This window comes from Stegodyphus dumicola, chromosome 2, assembly GCF_044657685.1.
Source record: "Stegodyphus dumicola isolate Sdum_Otavi_A_Nest chromosome 2, ASM4465768v1".
Classification (NCBI taxonomy): domain Eukaryota; kingdom Metazoa; phylum Arthropoda; class Arachnida; order Araneae; family Eresidae; genus Stegodyphus; species Stegodyphus dumicola.
Genome location: NC_140769.1, coordinates 238,421,886 through 238,439,918, shown reverse-complemented (window position 1 = coordinate 238,439,918; position 18,033 = coordinate 238,421,886). Strand labels below are relative to the sequence as shown.

Genomic DNA, 18,033 nt, shown 5'->3' with positions numbered 1-18,033 from the left:
TGCCCCAACAAAAAATGTGTATTAGGGTTTTAAATTTTATGACTTAATTTTAAAAACTTTACTAGCTAAATATATTTCTATTGACAAATAAATGGATGAAACTAACAGTAAAAAAAAATGTGCTAAAATGTTGCTCAAAGAGAGCTTAATTTTTTTTCAATAACTTCCAAAATTTAATCAAAAATAATTGCCCCTTGTGCTGCATTCAAACATTTTGTTATCACTTTCTCAAAGCATTTACAGTGTATAGCCACACATAAATAAATATCTGCGACTTCCAATTGCTAAGCGCTGAAATCCCCTAAGACCACAAATAGAACAAGAAGTTCCTGTTTTTCCCAGTAAATAGGGCTGATGTTTCAGGGGGTTAGACTTGGCAACAGTTGAACCTTGGCTAAGGAATTTGTTGGCACATTTCCATGTTGTTTAAGCAAGTGAATGAAAGATCAAGTAATAAAATACTTAGCATGTGGCTTCATTGTGAACCCTTTCTTTGCTCTTAATCAAAACAATTTCCAGAAAGATTCTGATGTGAAATATTTATATACATATAAATATATAAGAAATAATATAAAATAAAAATTTTATTACTGAATAAAAATCAGACATTTTTATCCCTGATTAATCAATAATTTTTGAAAAATTTTTTCCAAATGTCGCAACGCTTGCGATTAGAGCAAACCATCTTGTTTACAACTTTGTAATTTATTCACAGAAATTGAATTTGTGATAAAGTTAGAGATATAAAAATTCGCTAAAATCAAATAGCTTGTGGATTGTCTAATAGTATGAAATCTGAAGTAGATCTGACATTCATATTTTCACTATGTATTAAAACTGTAAATATTAACTTCTGAATATAAGTCAGCAGAACTGGCAGCAGAGCCAATGTGGCCATTCTGGGCAGTAGAATTTATGGGCGGCAAAATATTAGCACTGAAGGGTAAAATTTTCAGAATTAACGAAAGGCATTAAGCAGCATAATTTAGAAGTAGCTAAATCTCTAGAATTTAAGGATGCACTGAGCAGTAGTATTTAGGATCTGCAAAGATTGCATCGAGTGAGGGAGAGGGGTAAAATGACTAGTGTCGGCCCTGTAAGCAGCAGTTACCTACCGTTTGTTTTAGATCATAGCATTTCATTTGTTTATAATGTTTTACACTTTGCTAAAAAATCAGAAAAGTTCTTTAATATACTTGTCAAAAAAATTCAAATTCCATTTGTGCAGCATAATTTAGTAAAAATACATGCTTGTTTCAGGTAATATCCAAATACTTTGAAACGTGTACACTGCGAAAAAAATGAGACAGTTCTATATCTCCCATTCTACTGGGCTGATTGATGAAATTTATATCGAGTTTCTTATATCATTACATTTACATATGCATATAGCATTGTTCTAATATACATATTTTGACTTAAAATCTGTCTTTTCCTGAAATGACATGCCAATTTTTTCATTATTTTGATTCTGCGAATCAAATTATGCCTAAATATTAAATTTTGTAAAATTCCATGTGAAATTTATGAAGAAATTCAAAAATTTATCTTGCCACACTTTTTCAGTTGCACCAAGAATAATTCACTTGACAAACTTCTTAATATATGATAACCTATTTTCCTTTCCCTTTTTACATTGTGCATGAGCATGATAAAACAAAACAAAAAAACTAATTATTTCATATATAAATATTATCATTTTAAAATAATGCCTTACATTGAATTCTTTAATTTTATTGCTTAGAGAAGATAAAATAGACGTATTTGGTAAGTTTAAAACTATCTGAAATTCATAAGATTTGCTATAAAAATTACCAAAGGTATTTTAATTAAATACATGGACAGTGAATATAAATATAATATATGTAACCTAAAGAAATATAATAGATACAAAAATATCTAATTGAAAAAATATTAAAGTATACATACCTGTGTCATTTTCCTTTTCTTCCATATCTGAAACTTAGTTCGGCTTCGATCAAATACAAAAAGGTCAGTGGCAGTGCCACTGCCAAAATTATCACCTAAATATTAAAGCAACAACAATTTATTCATAATTATTTATAACTTAATATATATAATAAAGAGAGAAAATTTTTAATCATATTCCATCAAAATAGCAACATAAGATTTAAAAGACAAATGAATAAACTATTGCAGAAAAGTGATAATTTACAAATTAAATTAAAAAAAAAAAAAAGACAAAGAATCATAAAACCAATTATGTTTTTACATTTTCCATGACATCTTCATCAGAGGGTTGGTGACAGAAAAATGTAAAAATCTTACCCTGTTGATAAGAGATGATCCAAAAACAACAGAAAAAATAATCCAAACATTTGATAAGTACATATAATTGCACAATGCAATTTTCACAGAAAACTATGAGAATTTTTTTAATAATGAAAATTTTATAGCCAGAATAATTACGTTTTCCACTGGCAGGGTATAGCAATGCCACAGAATTGGCATTTTACTTGAGACTGTGTGATGATCAGTCAAGTTCATTTTTAAGATGTATCTTTACAAAATGCAACACTTATAAGAGCTGAAACTAATGGATTTTGAGATGTGATGCATTAGCAAATAGCACGAGCAAAAGTAAAACAATATGGACTGGCTGACAAACATCCTGTGGACTGATAGTGCACAATTTTTTCCTTAATAGAAAAGCAAATGCACTTAACTGGCATATTTGGGTGATAGAGAATTCACACACAATTGTGGAAATTGTGTGCTTTCACCAAAGATGACAGTGTGCTGTGTGTTCTCTCAGTCATCCATTATAAGCCCTTTCTTTCCTTCAGCAAGTTGGCAGTGGTACCCTTTGAGCTGTTTCCATTGCAGCTGAGCATAGCACTTTTAAGAGATAGCATCGCTCCAGAAAAGTAAGTGCTTCATAGTGTAACAGTGATACAAGAGGAATGCCTCCATACAGGTCCTGCCCAGCAGGCTGTACAGAGGACACATTTATTGTAAAATGCTGTAATCCACATCTGATGATAACATGTTCTTAGTTGCCATTTCTCTCTCAAATGGCTCCTATGGTCTTCATACCCTATAGTACCTTGTGATTTTTTATAATGGGGCTACTTTATGTCATTGGTGTACAGGGTCAGTTTATATTATTTGTCATAGTGAAAGACATTTTTTACCCTTATGGTAAATAATGTCTTTATAACAAAAATTATAGCAGAGCCTTTTATAATTCTGTGCACAGTGTCATTTTTTTGTCTGATGGCCATCATCCTGAAAAGTTGTAACCCTAGCTATTTTGCAAACTATGCTGAGCTATTGCACAAACTTTTATCACCTTGATCAGCTTGGTGATTAGTGATGCTGACTGCTGTATTATTAAGCCAAATCCAAATCTCATAGAAAGCTTAGATGTTTCTAAGTATATGGTATCTGCAAGGCATACAGTCACTTAAAATACTCGAGAGTTGAAAGGACTCTCGAGCAATTTGGTAATATTTATGGAAGATGGGAGATTCTCGGATCTATCTCAAGAAGCATTCTCCATCAAAACTGGGATGAAGCTGCTCAGTAAGAGTGATGGCACAACACCTGTAAAACCACTTGTTAACTTTTGGTGTGCTGTCTAGGTATTTCTGCCCTAGATAAATTTCTGCTACAATTGAAGTACCACCTGTCAGTGAAATATGTAATGATTCAAGAAATAAAACTTTTCATTATTAAAAAACTCCTATGTCTTTCTGCACATTTCTATAAAAACTGCATCATGTGAATTATTAAATTTTCATTTTTCTGTTACTTTTGGATAGCAGATCAACAAGAAAGACAATACAAGAAAAGCGCTGGAAATATTTTTTTCACTATTTTAAGCATATTTTGTTAAATTAATATATAGTTAAGAAATGATAAAATCTGTTGCTGATGAAAGTTTTATTTTTTCTTCTGTCAAAAGGAGTTATTCTTGAAAGAAATTTTTAGGCAATTTTTTTTTTTTTTTTACTGCTATTTATTGTGAGTGCTGAAAATATTCTTTTACCTGCTGCTGATGAAAAAAGAAGGCATAATAGAGCTTTAATTAATATTACTAAATTAGAAACAATTTCCTCTCTTACAACAAGTTTAAAAAAAGAAAATGAATTCTTGATTTTTGCAGGGTTCTACATAAGCTGCAATAAATGCCATCTCTATCAAGATCCTCACAGCTATTTTATAAAATGAAATATGGGAAATTCAAAGCAAGAGGCAGTATAACGTAAACACAGTTTGATCTGCACACTTCAAAATTCAGCATTACTAAATTTTTTTATGCAGGAGCTTTAAAATTTATTCTTTTAAAAATATAGCTAATAATTAAAAATAAATGGACAAGTATTTCATCTTAATGCTTTGCCTGGTTCCTTTTTGCGTAAACACATCTCAGAAAAGCTTCCATATGCAAACCTAAATACACAATGTATCTAAAAACTGAGCACTGCTGACTTGATTTACCTTTTTGTCAGTGTTATTTGTAACACATTAGGATTTCGTAAAACAGTTAGTTCTCATTTTTAATTTTATTTCCTACTGATGAAATTACAAAATGAAGCACAGAGATATTCATCCTAAAGTAATTCAAGTTTAGATTTACTACTTATGGTGGGGTGAATATGTTAAGAGAAAATATTCCTTGTTTAATTTGCTAAACCATGCCAATTTGCCAATTTGCCACTACACTCGATATGAAACATAAATGTATATATCTAAATCTCTCATCCAGTTTTTACTGTTATGATTAGAAGAAAAAGTATTAGATCTGATGGTAAATGCACTACAACATAAATAATTTACAAATTACTACTATATCTAGTACAAAAGCTCTAGAAGAAGACACCATGAATGCTCCTGAAGGGAGGAAAATTATCATAAAGTACGATAAACCAAGAAAAATGGTAAAAGGCTCATGCAATTCAAGAAATTTCTTTATTCTGAAAATAATAATTATGACGGATCAAAACAGAAGAGAAGGATATACAGTCAAAAGTCGTTAAATCGGACATCCATAATCCGGAATGATCTATAATCGGAACTCAAAGCTAAAAACTTTTTGCGCATGCGCCGCGTTGACACATGCACATAGGCGTTTATGCGTGCGCATAAGACCTTTATGACTGCGCATATGCGTGTGCGCAAGCGCAGAATACGTTTTCACGTGCATGTTTTATGTATAACGGATGGTATAAGCTAAAATTATCTAATTATCTATTTCAGTTAATGTTGATGATTGCGTTGTTCCTTAATCTTCAAACTGGATGTGGCTTATTACTTTTTGCAGACTGTAAGAGCAATTTTATAAAAGTAAACTTGAACTTTCGATTATGTCAAATAGAATTTCCGATGCCGGAGCTCCCAAAGGATCTACAAAACGAAAGTATGTTTCGATGTCCATCAAACAAAAAGTGGAATTGCTGCAAAAAATGGATAAAGACATGAAGAAGGTGACAGAGAGGTTAGTGAAAATGAAAAAATTCGATTGACAAGTTAGTCGGTATTCTTAACTCATCAATTACAGGACTTGAACAGTGGAACTTTGTAACTGAACAAGAAATTATGTCTGTTTATAGAATTAAAGAGAAAGTATTATCACATAAAACGAAGCAACTTAAACAACTTACATTGAAAGAAATGTTTAATAAAGTAAACAAATAAATATTAAACTTTTTTTTTCGTAAATTTTGGTACCCTTTAGATCATAATTGTTCTTTATTTCATAAATTACGGTTTCATATTTTTAATTTTAGAATTTCTGCATGCCATCTTACGAGATTTAAGCTGATGATCTATAATCCGGAAAAATCGATAATCCGGAATCGCCGAAGTCCCGACGAGTCCGGATTAACGACTGTTGACTGTATATAATAAGTATAACAGTGATATAATTATGAATGTTTAAATCTCTTAAAAGGATGTTTAAAATCTTTGTACATCTGTCACTTGATTTGCAAAAAAAAAAAAAAAAAATCTTAATATATCTTTCCTCAATTACATATAGCTTATTTCTGTGCTATAGAAAATATATAAATAAAAGAGCAAATTTTAAAAAATTAATTAATAAAAGGTATTTATTTCTAATTTTTATTTAAAATATTAAATTGCACTTTTCATCCTTTGAAAATTAATAGTTTTGTTTTCATTAATATATAAAATTTATTATTACTACTATGCTAGTGCTTCCAGTGCAGGATTTACATATAAGCTACTAAAGCTATCCCCAAAAAATTAATATACACTCAAAAGTCGTTAATTCGGACACCCATAATCCGGAATGATCAATAATCCGGACCTCAAAGCTAAAAACTTTCTGCGCATGCGCCACGTCGACACATGTGCATAGGCGTTTATGCGTACGCGCAAGACCTTTATGACTGCGCATATGCATGTGCGCAAGCGCAGAATACGTTTCGAGTGCGCGTTTTATGTATAACAGATGGTATAAGCTAAAATTATGTAATTATCTATTTCAGTTAATGCTGATGATTGCATTGTTCCTTAATCTTCGAATTGGACCCTGCTTATTATTTTTTGCAGACTGTAAGAGCAATTTTATAAAAGTAAGTTGGAACTTTCGATTTTGTCAAATAGAATTTCCGATGCTGGAGCTCCCAAAGGATCTACAAAACGAAAGTATGTTTCGATGTCCATCAAACAAAAAGTGGAATTGCTGCAAAAAATGGATAAAGACATGAAGAAGGTGACAGAGAGGTTAGTGAAAATGAAAAAATTTCGATTGACAAGTTAGTCGGTATTCTTAACTCATCAATTACAGGACTTGAACAGTGGAACTTTGTAACTGAACAAGAAATTATGTCTGTTTATAGAATTAAAGAGAAAGTATTATCACATAAAACGAAGCAACTTAAAGAACTTACATTGAAAGAAATGTTTAATAAAGTAAACAAATAAATATTAAACTTTTTTTCGTAAATTTTGGTACCCTTTAGATCATAATTGTTCTTTATTTCATAAATTACGGTTTCATATTTTTAATTTTAGAATTTCTGCATGCCATCTTACGAGATTTAAGCTGATGATCTATAATCCGGAAAAATCGATAATCCGGAATCGCCGAAGTCCCGACGAGTCCGGATTAACGACTGTTGACTGTATATAATAAGTATAACAGTGATATAATTATGAATGTTTAAATCTCTTTATAGGATGTTTAAATCTTTGTACATCTGTCACTTGATTTGCAAAAAAAAAAAAAAAAAATCTTAATATATCTTTCCTCAATTACATATAGCTTATTTCTGTGCTATAGAAAATATATAAATAAAAGAGCAAATTTTAAAAAATTAATTAATAAAAGGTATTTATTTCTAATTTTTATTTAAAATATTAAATTGCACTTTTCATCCTTTGAAAATTAATAGTTTTGTTTTCATTAATATATAAAATTTATTATTACTACTATGCTAGTGCTTCCAGTGCAGGATTTACATATAAGCTACTAAAGCTATCCCCAAAAAATTAATATACACTCAAAAGTCGTTAATTCGGACACCCATAATCCGGAATGATCAATAATCCGGACCTCAAAGCTAAAAACTTTCTGCGCATGCGCCACGTCGACACATGTGCATAGGCGTTTATGCGTACGCGCAAGACCTTTATGACTGCGCATATGCATGTGCGCAAGCGCAGAATACGTTTTCGAGTGCGCGTTTTATGTATAACAGATGGTATAAGCTAAAATTATGTAATTATCTATTTCAGTTAATGCTGATGATTGCATTGTTCCTTAATCTTCGAATTGGACCCTGCTTATTATTTTTTGCAGACTGTAAGAGCAATTTTATAAAAGTAAGTTGGAACTTTCGATTTTGTCAAATAGAATTTCCGATGCTGGAGCTCCCAAAGGATCTACAAAACGAAAGTATGTTTCGATGTCCATCAAACAAAAAGTGGAATTGCTGCAAAAAATGGATAAAGACATGAAGAAGGTGACAGAGAGGTTAGTGAAAATGAAAAAATTTCGATTGACAAGTTAGTCGGTATTCTTAACTCATCAATTACAGGACTTGAACAGTGGAACTTTGTAACTGAACAAGAAATTATGTCTGTTTATAGAATTAAAGAGAAAGTATTATCACATAAAACGAAGCAACTTAAACAACTTACATTGAAAGAAATGTTTAATAAAGTAAACAAATAAATATTAAACTTTTTTTTCGTAAATTTTGGTACCCTTTAGATCATAATTGTTCTTTATTTCATAAATTACGGTTTCATATTTTTAATTTTAGAATTTCTGCATGCCATCTTACGAGATTTAAACCGATGATCAATAATCCGGAAAAATCGATAATCCGGAATCGCCGAAGTCCCGACGAGTCCGGATTAACGACTTTTGACTGTATAGTATAAATATAGTATTAAAATATAGTATAACGGACTTATAAAGGACCCATATCTCAAATAGCTTAGGGCCTTATCATGTCTAAATCCGGCTCTGAGTGTTCCAAACAAATAACAGAATACACCAAAACACAGTGTAGGCTTACAATACCTAAAAATTTAAATTGGTACTTATGAAAAATCCCATCGACCATTTTTGCCTATTAAAGAAAAGACACCAAACTGTGCTATTTTTTCACCAAAAATGGAAAAAGTCTTCTTCAAACATGCTGGGTTTGGTGTAACATTGATTACACGTGTTAGTTATTGAGTAAAGACTCCTTTTTTTCCCCTCTATCATGCATTTAAAAAATATATATATATATAAAATTTGGGATCTGCCTACTACAGAAGAACATGCTGTTGAATATTTCCAAAGCTATTCCATAGCTAATTCCATAACATAAAAAAATTGCTTTTACAGTATATCTCCTTAATAATAAATAATGGAAATTTTTAATGAAAAATTAAATATAAATAAATGATAATATAATAAATTTGAAAGAAAAATAAGAATAAAACATTTTTTCTTGTATTTGGTGAATGGATTTTTAACGTTTGGTGCAAGTGGCACCGTCTCTTGTGGTCGACAGGAATTTATGTAAGTACCCTTAATTAAAGAAACTGGTCTAAAAATAAATTCTAAGAATACATTAAAGTTACTGCAGTACTTTTCTGTTAATGGGGTGCCACTTAGTGCCAAATATAAATGTTGGGATGCAATCTGAATAGATTGTGGCAACCCTAACCATTCGTAAAGCTTCTTGATAAAAAAAATTAATTTGTAATAATAGTAATGCAACATATAATTTATATAATGTTTCATGTGTGCAATGCCATAGCTGTGCACAAAAAGTGGTCACTGCATATGTGGAAAGAACAACAGTTCTCGTTTCTTTTCCGTTTTGCCTGCGCAAACGATAAAGTCACCAACAGTAGTGCAACTGATGCCAAACGGAATATCCTCACTGATAACCTTTCATACCTGATTTTCAAAACAAATCGCAGCCATTTCTTACCAGATTGTTTCTTTCAATACTGGCATACAATTACATAGAATTTTTACCCAGATAGTTTAATTTTATGCCCTAAAACCATTCGTGGTAATTAACTAAGATGCAATCCACCGTTCACCCGAAAGCGGAAATATAGAAAAGGCAAAGTTAAATTCATCAATTCTAATTAGAACGCACTAGCGAAGTAAAGCACTGCGGTCTTACATAATTTCTGAGTAAGCTATTCGTATGAACTGAAATAATTCTTGCATTTACGCTTGTATTCCAAATTAAGATTTAACTTGAAATTAATGTAGATAATAACTGAGAGAATTAGATTTTTGTAACGTAGTTTACATGAGATGTGATCACTTGGGGTCACATGATATGAACCGGCGAATCAGGATGTTGGCCATGAAAGCATTGTACATTCTTAATGTCTTTTTACAAATTTATTGCCTTTATTTGTTGGTTTTTTACAAAAATTTTAAATGATATTAAAATGCTTATGCCTTCAAAATAAAAAAATCCTTAGAGCTAACATTTATTAACATTTTTTATGTGTATACTGTATGTTGCCGCCAATAAAGTCAGCTTGGCGAGATTTGCGCCGGCGAAACGGAAAAGTACCCAGTTTTCCTCATGTACACAGCAATTCGCTTTTGCTAAAAAAAAAAAAAAAAAAAAAAAGAGAGATAATTGCATAAATTCAACATTGTGTATAGCCTTGGCATTAAACGCAGGCACATTAACCCTTTCCATCACGCTACCTTTTAAAGTCGGAGTTTTGATTTAAAAAAAAAGATAGGCAGTCTAATTAGGCCTACGACTACACAATTAAAATTTTGTGAAGATAGCACTTATCATTTAATTCTGTGGGTGTGCCCAACACACTGATTGAAAAGAGCTTCAAAAAGAGTGCTGAAACGAGCATTGTTGTCATTGTTGAAACAAGCACTGTTCAGATGCGGAGAAACAAAGAATACAGACTCTCAGTTGTCCTAGATTATCAGTGAGCATGGTCTGGGCACACCTAGGGTTCGCCGTTTAATTTTACGCAACATTTCAAGGTAAAAATTTTAAACTAATGTAGAATAAAGAGATTAGCATACAGCCCAAAAAAATAACATAGAAATTTCGGCACAGCTTTAGTATTAGTCCTTTTTGGCGAGAAATTCGTTTGGCAACATTTTGGAGCGATAAATGAAAAATTATGATAACCCTAAATACTGAGCTTCAAACATACCGCCATTTCTGTCCACGTAACTTTAACGAATTTGATAGGTTTCAGAGCTTTGATGGCAGGAGGGATAAATTGTGTGTTATTCTTAAAGTTACTTTTGTGTTAGGAAAGCACAACATTTAAAATATTTTTTAAAAAGCCAAATTTTTGATAGTTAAAACTGGTGCTTTTAATATTACATCACATGAGTCTTGACATTTTTTCATATGTCAACTCTGCATATTATTATAAATTCCACCCCCCCAAGGGAAAGAAAAACACATTTTCAGTAGCATGAGGTAAACTCTTGGTGTTTCCTGTGCTAAGGAGATCAAAATTACCATGGTCTAAAAATACTTATTTACCTCATATTAGAACTATAGGGATGTGTAATTGCATGAATTCATAGGTTCAAATCAGCACCAAAATCAGGTTTCTTTATTGCTTTTATAACATTTTCATAATTTGTCTGACTATAAAAAATATAATGTTGCCTAGATTATGGAATATATTGCTTATAATTTAGAGTTCTCAAATTTTGTTAATCTTACAACCTAACAGCTAATACTTTTATTAATAGTATGTTGACATAACAGTCGACTTTTTATTTTAAATTTTATGCCAATTTTCTACATTACTTAAACATTTTATGTAACAAAAATCTGAATTTTTTGTAATAAAAACTCTATAATAAAAGTAAGAGTACAATTGATATATAAAAATTTGACTACATGGCAAGCACTTAGATACTGATTTCAATGTCTTTAAATGTTATTATCATAAAGTTTAGATATATTCTTATTAAGTTAAGATATACTTTTATTCTATTATAAAATTTAGATGTACAGAACAGAAGGCACATTTTGTGCTTACGACTCTGTCAACCACTTGTGGCAAGATAACGTATGAAAACAATTAAGTTCAAATGTAAAATTTAAATTCAAATAAATTTGTAACCCAAAGGCTGCACAAATCAATTTAAAGCAAAGTTGGTTAAAAACTTAACTGGCATGGAATTCAACTGTCAGCAATTATAATGCAAGGCTGAAGACTACAAATCTTTTCTTATCTAGCAACCTATTAATGTGGCCTCAAAAGGCAAAACATGGTTTGTTTTACAAAATAAAAACTTCATTTGGATTCTGGTGAGAAAACGGATGGACAAAATTGACAGTAAAGATCCCAAGCATAAAATAACTCTGGTTACAAAATAAAGGAACGTTACAATATACTTTGTTCCCTGATTAATTATTCAGTACATGAAATAGTATAATGCATTTTTGTTTGCATCACATACAAATTATTTAGTTTATTTAAATGCTTTCCAAAACTGAAAGGATTTTGCAAACATATTGACCATATTTTTCGACCTATAGATGCAACACTTCTTCTCTTCAGAAGTAAGATTTAGAATTAAGAAATAAGAAAATAAGAGAGAATTATGAATAGAAAATAAATACATATGCTGGCTAGCAGAAGAAGGATGCCTTCATAAAGTATTTTTTAAGAGAAACTGGCTCAAATTCACATTACATCTACGGAAAACTACCAAAACTCCCATATAGCCAGCCTGAACTACCACTGTTCAGTGGCTATCACTCCACCACTAGTGGATTCCAATGACTGTTCGAATTTTTCACAGAAATCATCATTTACGATGATTGTTGTATTATTACCATTGGTACAAAATTTACTCATTATGATAATTTAATTTTAGCTTTTAAATTATAATCATAAATTACTAGTAATAAATTGAGGGATTAAAAAATACACACTTCTTAATATTTTTACCATTTACAATATTTAATCATAAAAAATATTTCTAACACTGGTACAAAACTTGCCCATTATAATTGAATTTGATTTCCTTCACTTTGAAATATTTTTTTATTTTCTTTTAATAACAGAATCTAAGAAACTAAAGTAACATATACTAGTTTGAAATGCATTTATTAACCTTTTGTAAATTTCATTATTCATAAACATAAAAATTAACCTTTTGTAAATTTAAAATATTAGCTAAGTACTAATATAATAAAATATAAATATGAACTAACTACTTAAAATATTAATATTTAATACATTATATTTTGTAATTAAAAATACTAACATTTTGTAAATTTCATTACTCATAATATAATAATTGTCATAAATTCATTTACAGTAGTGTTTCAAGAATTTATCATAGCAGTACTAGAAATATTGAAAATTAGAGTAAGACTGTTTATTCTAATCAAGAGCTTATTTTTTTTTAAGATTGTTATTTAGTCTAGATCGGGTTTTGTTGAAAATCCGCCATTTTTTTCTGATTTTCAAAGCCGGGTCTACCTTGGCGACCGAAGTTTGTCGCCAACTCAAAAAATCGCCAAAAGGACCAATACTAAAGCTGTTCCGAAATTTCTTTTCAAACAATTCCTTTTATACCCTAAAAAAAATCTGGAAGATTTCTTTGAAATATGAGGGTCTTAAAAAACTAAACATGCTTAAATATATGGACTGGTTTGTGTTGAGCTGCAATCTACTATAAATAAAGAAGGTTCAGAGAGTAACCTATAAATCCTTTTTCATTCAATTTTTCTGTGCATACAGAAGGAAATTTTTAGGAGTGTCCAGAGCGGACACACTGTGCCGCAAAGGGTTAAGCACTGCACAGCTATTCAAGATGCGATACAAACTGGGTACCATAATTGACTCTTTGGCACCACATCAACAAAAAATCACCATTACTATTTATAGATTTTTTAAATGTTGCTATTATAATATATATAAAAATATAATGCATAAATAAAATATAATATATATATTTTTAATGAAAGTATCTATCATTAGTTGAGCTATTTAATGCAAAAATATCATGAATATTTGAAACAATGAATATTTGAAACATTATTTATGCATATTAACTTTTTTAAAGCTAATATTTAAAAAAAATTGCTATAATTATCATAAAAAAATTATAAATTTTTTAAGTTTAGAATTCAAAAACAAACTTCATTAGTTTGGATTCAGAAATAAACATTTTCAAAGATAACTTGGATTCTCAAAACATATTTATACAACTTACAATTTTAATTTAGAGGCTGAATTTAGAACCAAAAAGAACTTTACATTATTAGCAAACACCATTATTTATAAACAATGTAAAATTGTTTCACAAACTAGAATATTTGTAATTTATATATATTAAATTCACTTTTTTTAAATATTTAATTATACATTTTAAACACTGAAGAAGATTTAGCAGTTTAACATATTGTTGTATGGAATGTAGATTCATATTGCTCTCTGAAGCCAAATATTTTTTTTCTTTCATAGAATATTCCAAAACTATATTAAAATAATAAAATCTGGTATTTAAGAACTATGAAATACCAGCAACATGATCCATTTGTTATATTTTTTAAATATTATCTTGCCTAAATAGTCTTAACTAAACTGTCATGTGTCTTAAACTGCCATTTCCTATATTAACTATGATTAGTTAATACTATAGAAAATGGCAATTAAAAATAACAAATAAATTTTCATAATATTTTGCCTTCAATAGCTATCTGCAGTGTAGATTACATAAAGTAAATCTTATGAAACTATTTTACATCGAATCCTAAAATTAAGTAGTTTAGTTTATAATAAAAATTTAACTGCAACTTATCCAAACACATTTTGATTAAAACTATTATAGAATACTCACATTCTGCAAGCCAATTTAAATTATCAATAATATCTGCTTTACTGGAGATTTAATTATCCTATCATAATAAGATTCATAATAAGATTAAATAAATACATCTACTTTTAATAAATATAATATGTATAAAGAAGACAGGCTTCTAGCATTTTGGGGACCTTGCACAATTAATACTACTCACACATCACATAAATTAAACATATTAATTATTCAATTAAGCAAAATACACTTTTATCTATTATCAGATAAAAGCACTAGATTCAAAGTTACTTATTTATTAGAAATTATTTTATTAAAATCAGTCCTTTATTTATTAGAAAGCTCTTTGTAGCATAAGCTTAAAAAGAAAACATTTATGAGGCGAACCTACACATTAGGCAAAAATCAACCTTAGACTAAGCACCAGTTTTTATAGAATAATTCTACATATCTCCAGAAAGACAAGCAACAGTTAAAAATATTCTTTGCTACTTTTCTCTTAACATAATATAATCATTCTTCAAAGAATATAGACCACATGCCTGTCTTCCTCGAAATTGTGAATTTCTCTATAAAGACAATATCAGCTGAGGGCTGATTTTCATCTTTTATGCTTGTTTATTGCCATGCTTCTATTCAATATATACATATTTACTCTTTTAAAAAATAAATATGCAGCTATATATTGCTGCTTAAATATAAAAAATAAAGAAATGAGTAATTAAAATATATTCAAAAATATGACAAATATCATTATTCTTTGTGTTATTGTTAGGGTATTAAAATTAAACAAGATGAATAATTGTCACACTGACAATTTCATAATCCTTTATATTATTTTTTAAAACCAACCTGGAGTTAATCAAATTAATTTTAGTTTCATCAACATGTATTATCTATCTTAGGAATTAAATATTTCTTGGTGATAAATCAGCAAAAATCCGAAATATATATACGAGGGCTATCCAGAAGTAGATTACGTTTTGGAATAAAAAAATAAACAAAGTATAGGAAACAAATTTTATTATATACAGATGAAAGCCACACTCAAATACTACTTTTCTACATAGTCACCATACAAATTAAGGCATTTATCGTAGCGATGTACGAGCTTGGAAATTCCTTCGTCGAAAAATTCGGCCGCCTGCGCCTTCAACCACTTCGTTACCTCTTCTTGCATCTCTTGGAATCCATCTTGCACAAAACTTGTGGTAACCAAGCTTTTCGCTGATGATTTCGTGCAACAAACTTCGCGAAATTTGTGGAAAACTCAAAGAAAGTTCCGTTATTGTGAAATTTCGATTTTCACGGACTTTAGCATCGACTTTTTCGAGAAGTTCGGCGGTCACTATGCTGGGTCTCCCACTTCGATCTTCGTCGTGAACATTGGTTCGGCCATTTTGAAATCTTATGACCCACTGACGCACTCCACCTTCAGTGATAATGTTGTCCCCATACACTTCACGAAGCTGCCGATAGATTTCTATCGGTTTACAGTTTTTTGCAGTCAGAAACCTTATTACTGAGCGCAGCTCGCGGGATTTTCGCAGACATTTCAAACTGTCACAGTATCTGAACGGAGCACAGCACGAACCTCTCACTAGCACGGCTAGATGCAGACTGAGCTGCGCAACGCTCTGACCCCAAGATGGCCGCGCTAGCCCCGCCCCTAGCGGACACAGACGGAAACGTAATCTACTTTCTGGATAGCCCTCGTATATATATATACATATTTTTTTTAGACTTAAAACACTTAAAAATCAAGTGCATTTCCTACTAGAAAATACCACAGACTTTAATAGAAATCAATTATAGTCATTGAAAAAAAAGATGCAAGAAAAATGATGGAAATTGCACTTCTCTTGGCTTTATGAATGAAAAAATAATCCCGAAATTTCATTGTTTGAATTATTTGACAAAGCAGGAAAAAAATTCTTATACATGAAATGTATTTTGAATATCTAAATTACTATCCTAATTTCTGGTGATTTTCAAAACTCTCTTGATTTTTTTCTAAGCAGTGCACATCCACTGCTTTATAATTTCTACATCCAAAAATGTATCAGTCACGGATTTTTTTTAAATGTATCAGTTACAGCTGAAATTTTTAGAGCTCATAAAGGAAACTTTTCTCCCTCTTTTAAAATAAGAATGATAAAAAAAACTTATACAGTTTAGTATTTTTTTATTTATTTTACATATTAATTACTCTTTTAAACAGAGGAGAAGTTAAAAAACTATATGAGCTTTGTTTGGAAATGGTTCCCAAGCAGTCATAGGAAATTTCATTTTAATAATTGATTTTTTTTCTTATTATCATGAGTACCATCTGCTTTTTTTAATGGGGGGGGGCAGATTTTGCATCTGATGTTTGTTCTGCTAATATATTTTTTTCTTGATGTATTTTTTATTTTAGATTCAATATATGCATTAGAAAATTTAAGAATCAGTTGGAATTTATAATTATTAACTGGTGAGCTATTCTTTAACCATTTTTTATGCTTATATGCTCCTTTGCATTTCATTATAAAAGTTGGTTTTATTTTAATTTTAGTATTATTTTCTATGCAATAGATTTCATATTTTAATGTTTATTCTTTCTTAACAATCCCCTCTAATTTAGTGGCTATATTAGTACAGTCTTAAGAAATTACTGACTGTAAAATTTCATTACTATTTTGTTAATGAGTAAATCTAATTACACTGCAATGAAAATCAGGCTAGAAAAAATTACAACAAAAGTAATGAATACATTTTAAAATAACATTAAAATTTTTATTTTACTATTTATTGATATTTAAAAAGTAAGAACTTCCATTAGTACTTTCACATTTAATATTTTTGGTAACTAAAAAAAAACTACCCATATTTCAGAAAGGACCTATTTGGTATGTGATATAACACCGTATGGTTCTATAATACTTTAAATGCCAATTACGAGAATCATAAAGACAAAAAGACAATATATCAATCCATCCTATCTTTTAAGTACAGTACACACAAACTGAAATGAAGGTTTAACTGAAATTTATTTATGAACACATCAGCCTGACGTTCACACAAAAATCATAGAATAACAGAAATTAACTCCATAACCCAAGGGAAACAGCTTACAATATCCAAATAAAATGGGAAATACAAATTAACAAATGCTTTAATAAGTTTTAGTTTGGCTATTAACAAATGCTTTAATAAGTTTTAGCTTACTTCCTTAATAAGTATTAGTGAAGCAAATGTGGATTGCCAAAACTAAAGCCAATCAATCAATTCAACTGGTAGGGAGCTGAAAACAGAGAAACATGTCAGGAAGGCTGCCAAAAGCTCTCTCTTAAGAATTCTGCACTTATATAGATTAACTAATGTGCATTCTGGTGGAAACTGATGAAAGCAGAAGTACAAGCAAACTAATAAAATTACTGGATTAATTAACATAATACAACTAATAAGATAACAGGGTTAATTATCATAAAACCTCATTGCTATGCAAAGCAGTTTTTTGCAAGCTCGGTGTCAGAATCAATGCAAGAAGTGCTGCTGCACCAGACAACAGAGATAGATAATTCTTGGAATATTATAGGACGGCAAAATTTTGGAGGCATACGTGGAAGATTTTTTTAATGTAGCAAAGAATCTCAGAGATAGCATTGGGAAGAAAAATGTGGTACTGGTCTTAGTTTTCTTACATTACTTTACATGTAATTGGGAAGCAAAATGTATACTGGCCTTGGGTTCCTTATATC

The 18,033-nt window shown here is 30.1% G+C and overlaps 1 protein-coding gene across 3 annotated transcripts in view; it reads right to left on the bottom strand.

Annotated features, from left to right (window-relative positions):
- Window positions 1–18,033, bottom strand: part of LOC118203840 (uncharacterized) — a 156,065-nt gene that overhangs the window by 132,755 nt on the left and 5,277 nt on the right. For all 3 annotated transcript variants that reach the window (XM_035376128.2, XM_035376130.2, XM_035376129.2), the window contains exon 2: window positions 1,930–2,024. In XM_035376128.2, coding sequence (XP_035232019.2) covers window positions 1,930–1,954 — 25 coding nt within the window. In that variant the 5' untranslated portion in view covers window positions 1,955–2,024. The remainder of the gene's footprint in view (window positions 1–1,929; window positions 2,025–18,033) is intronic.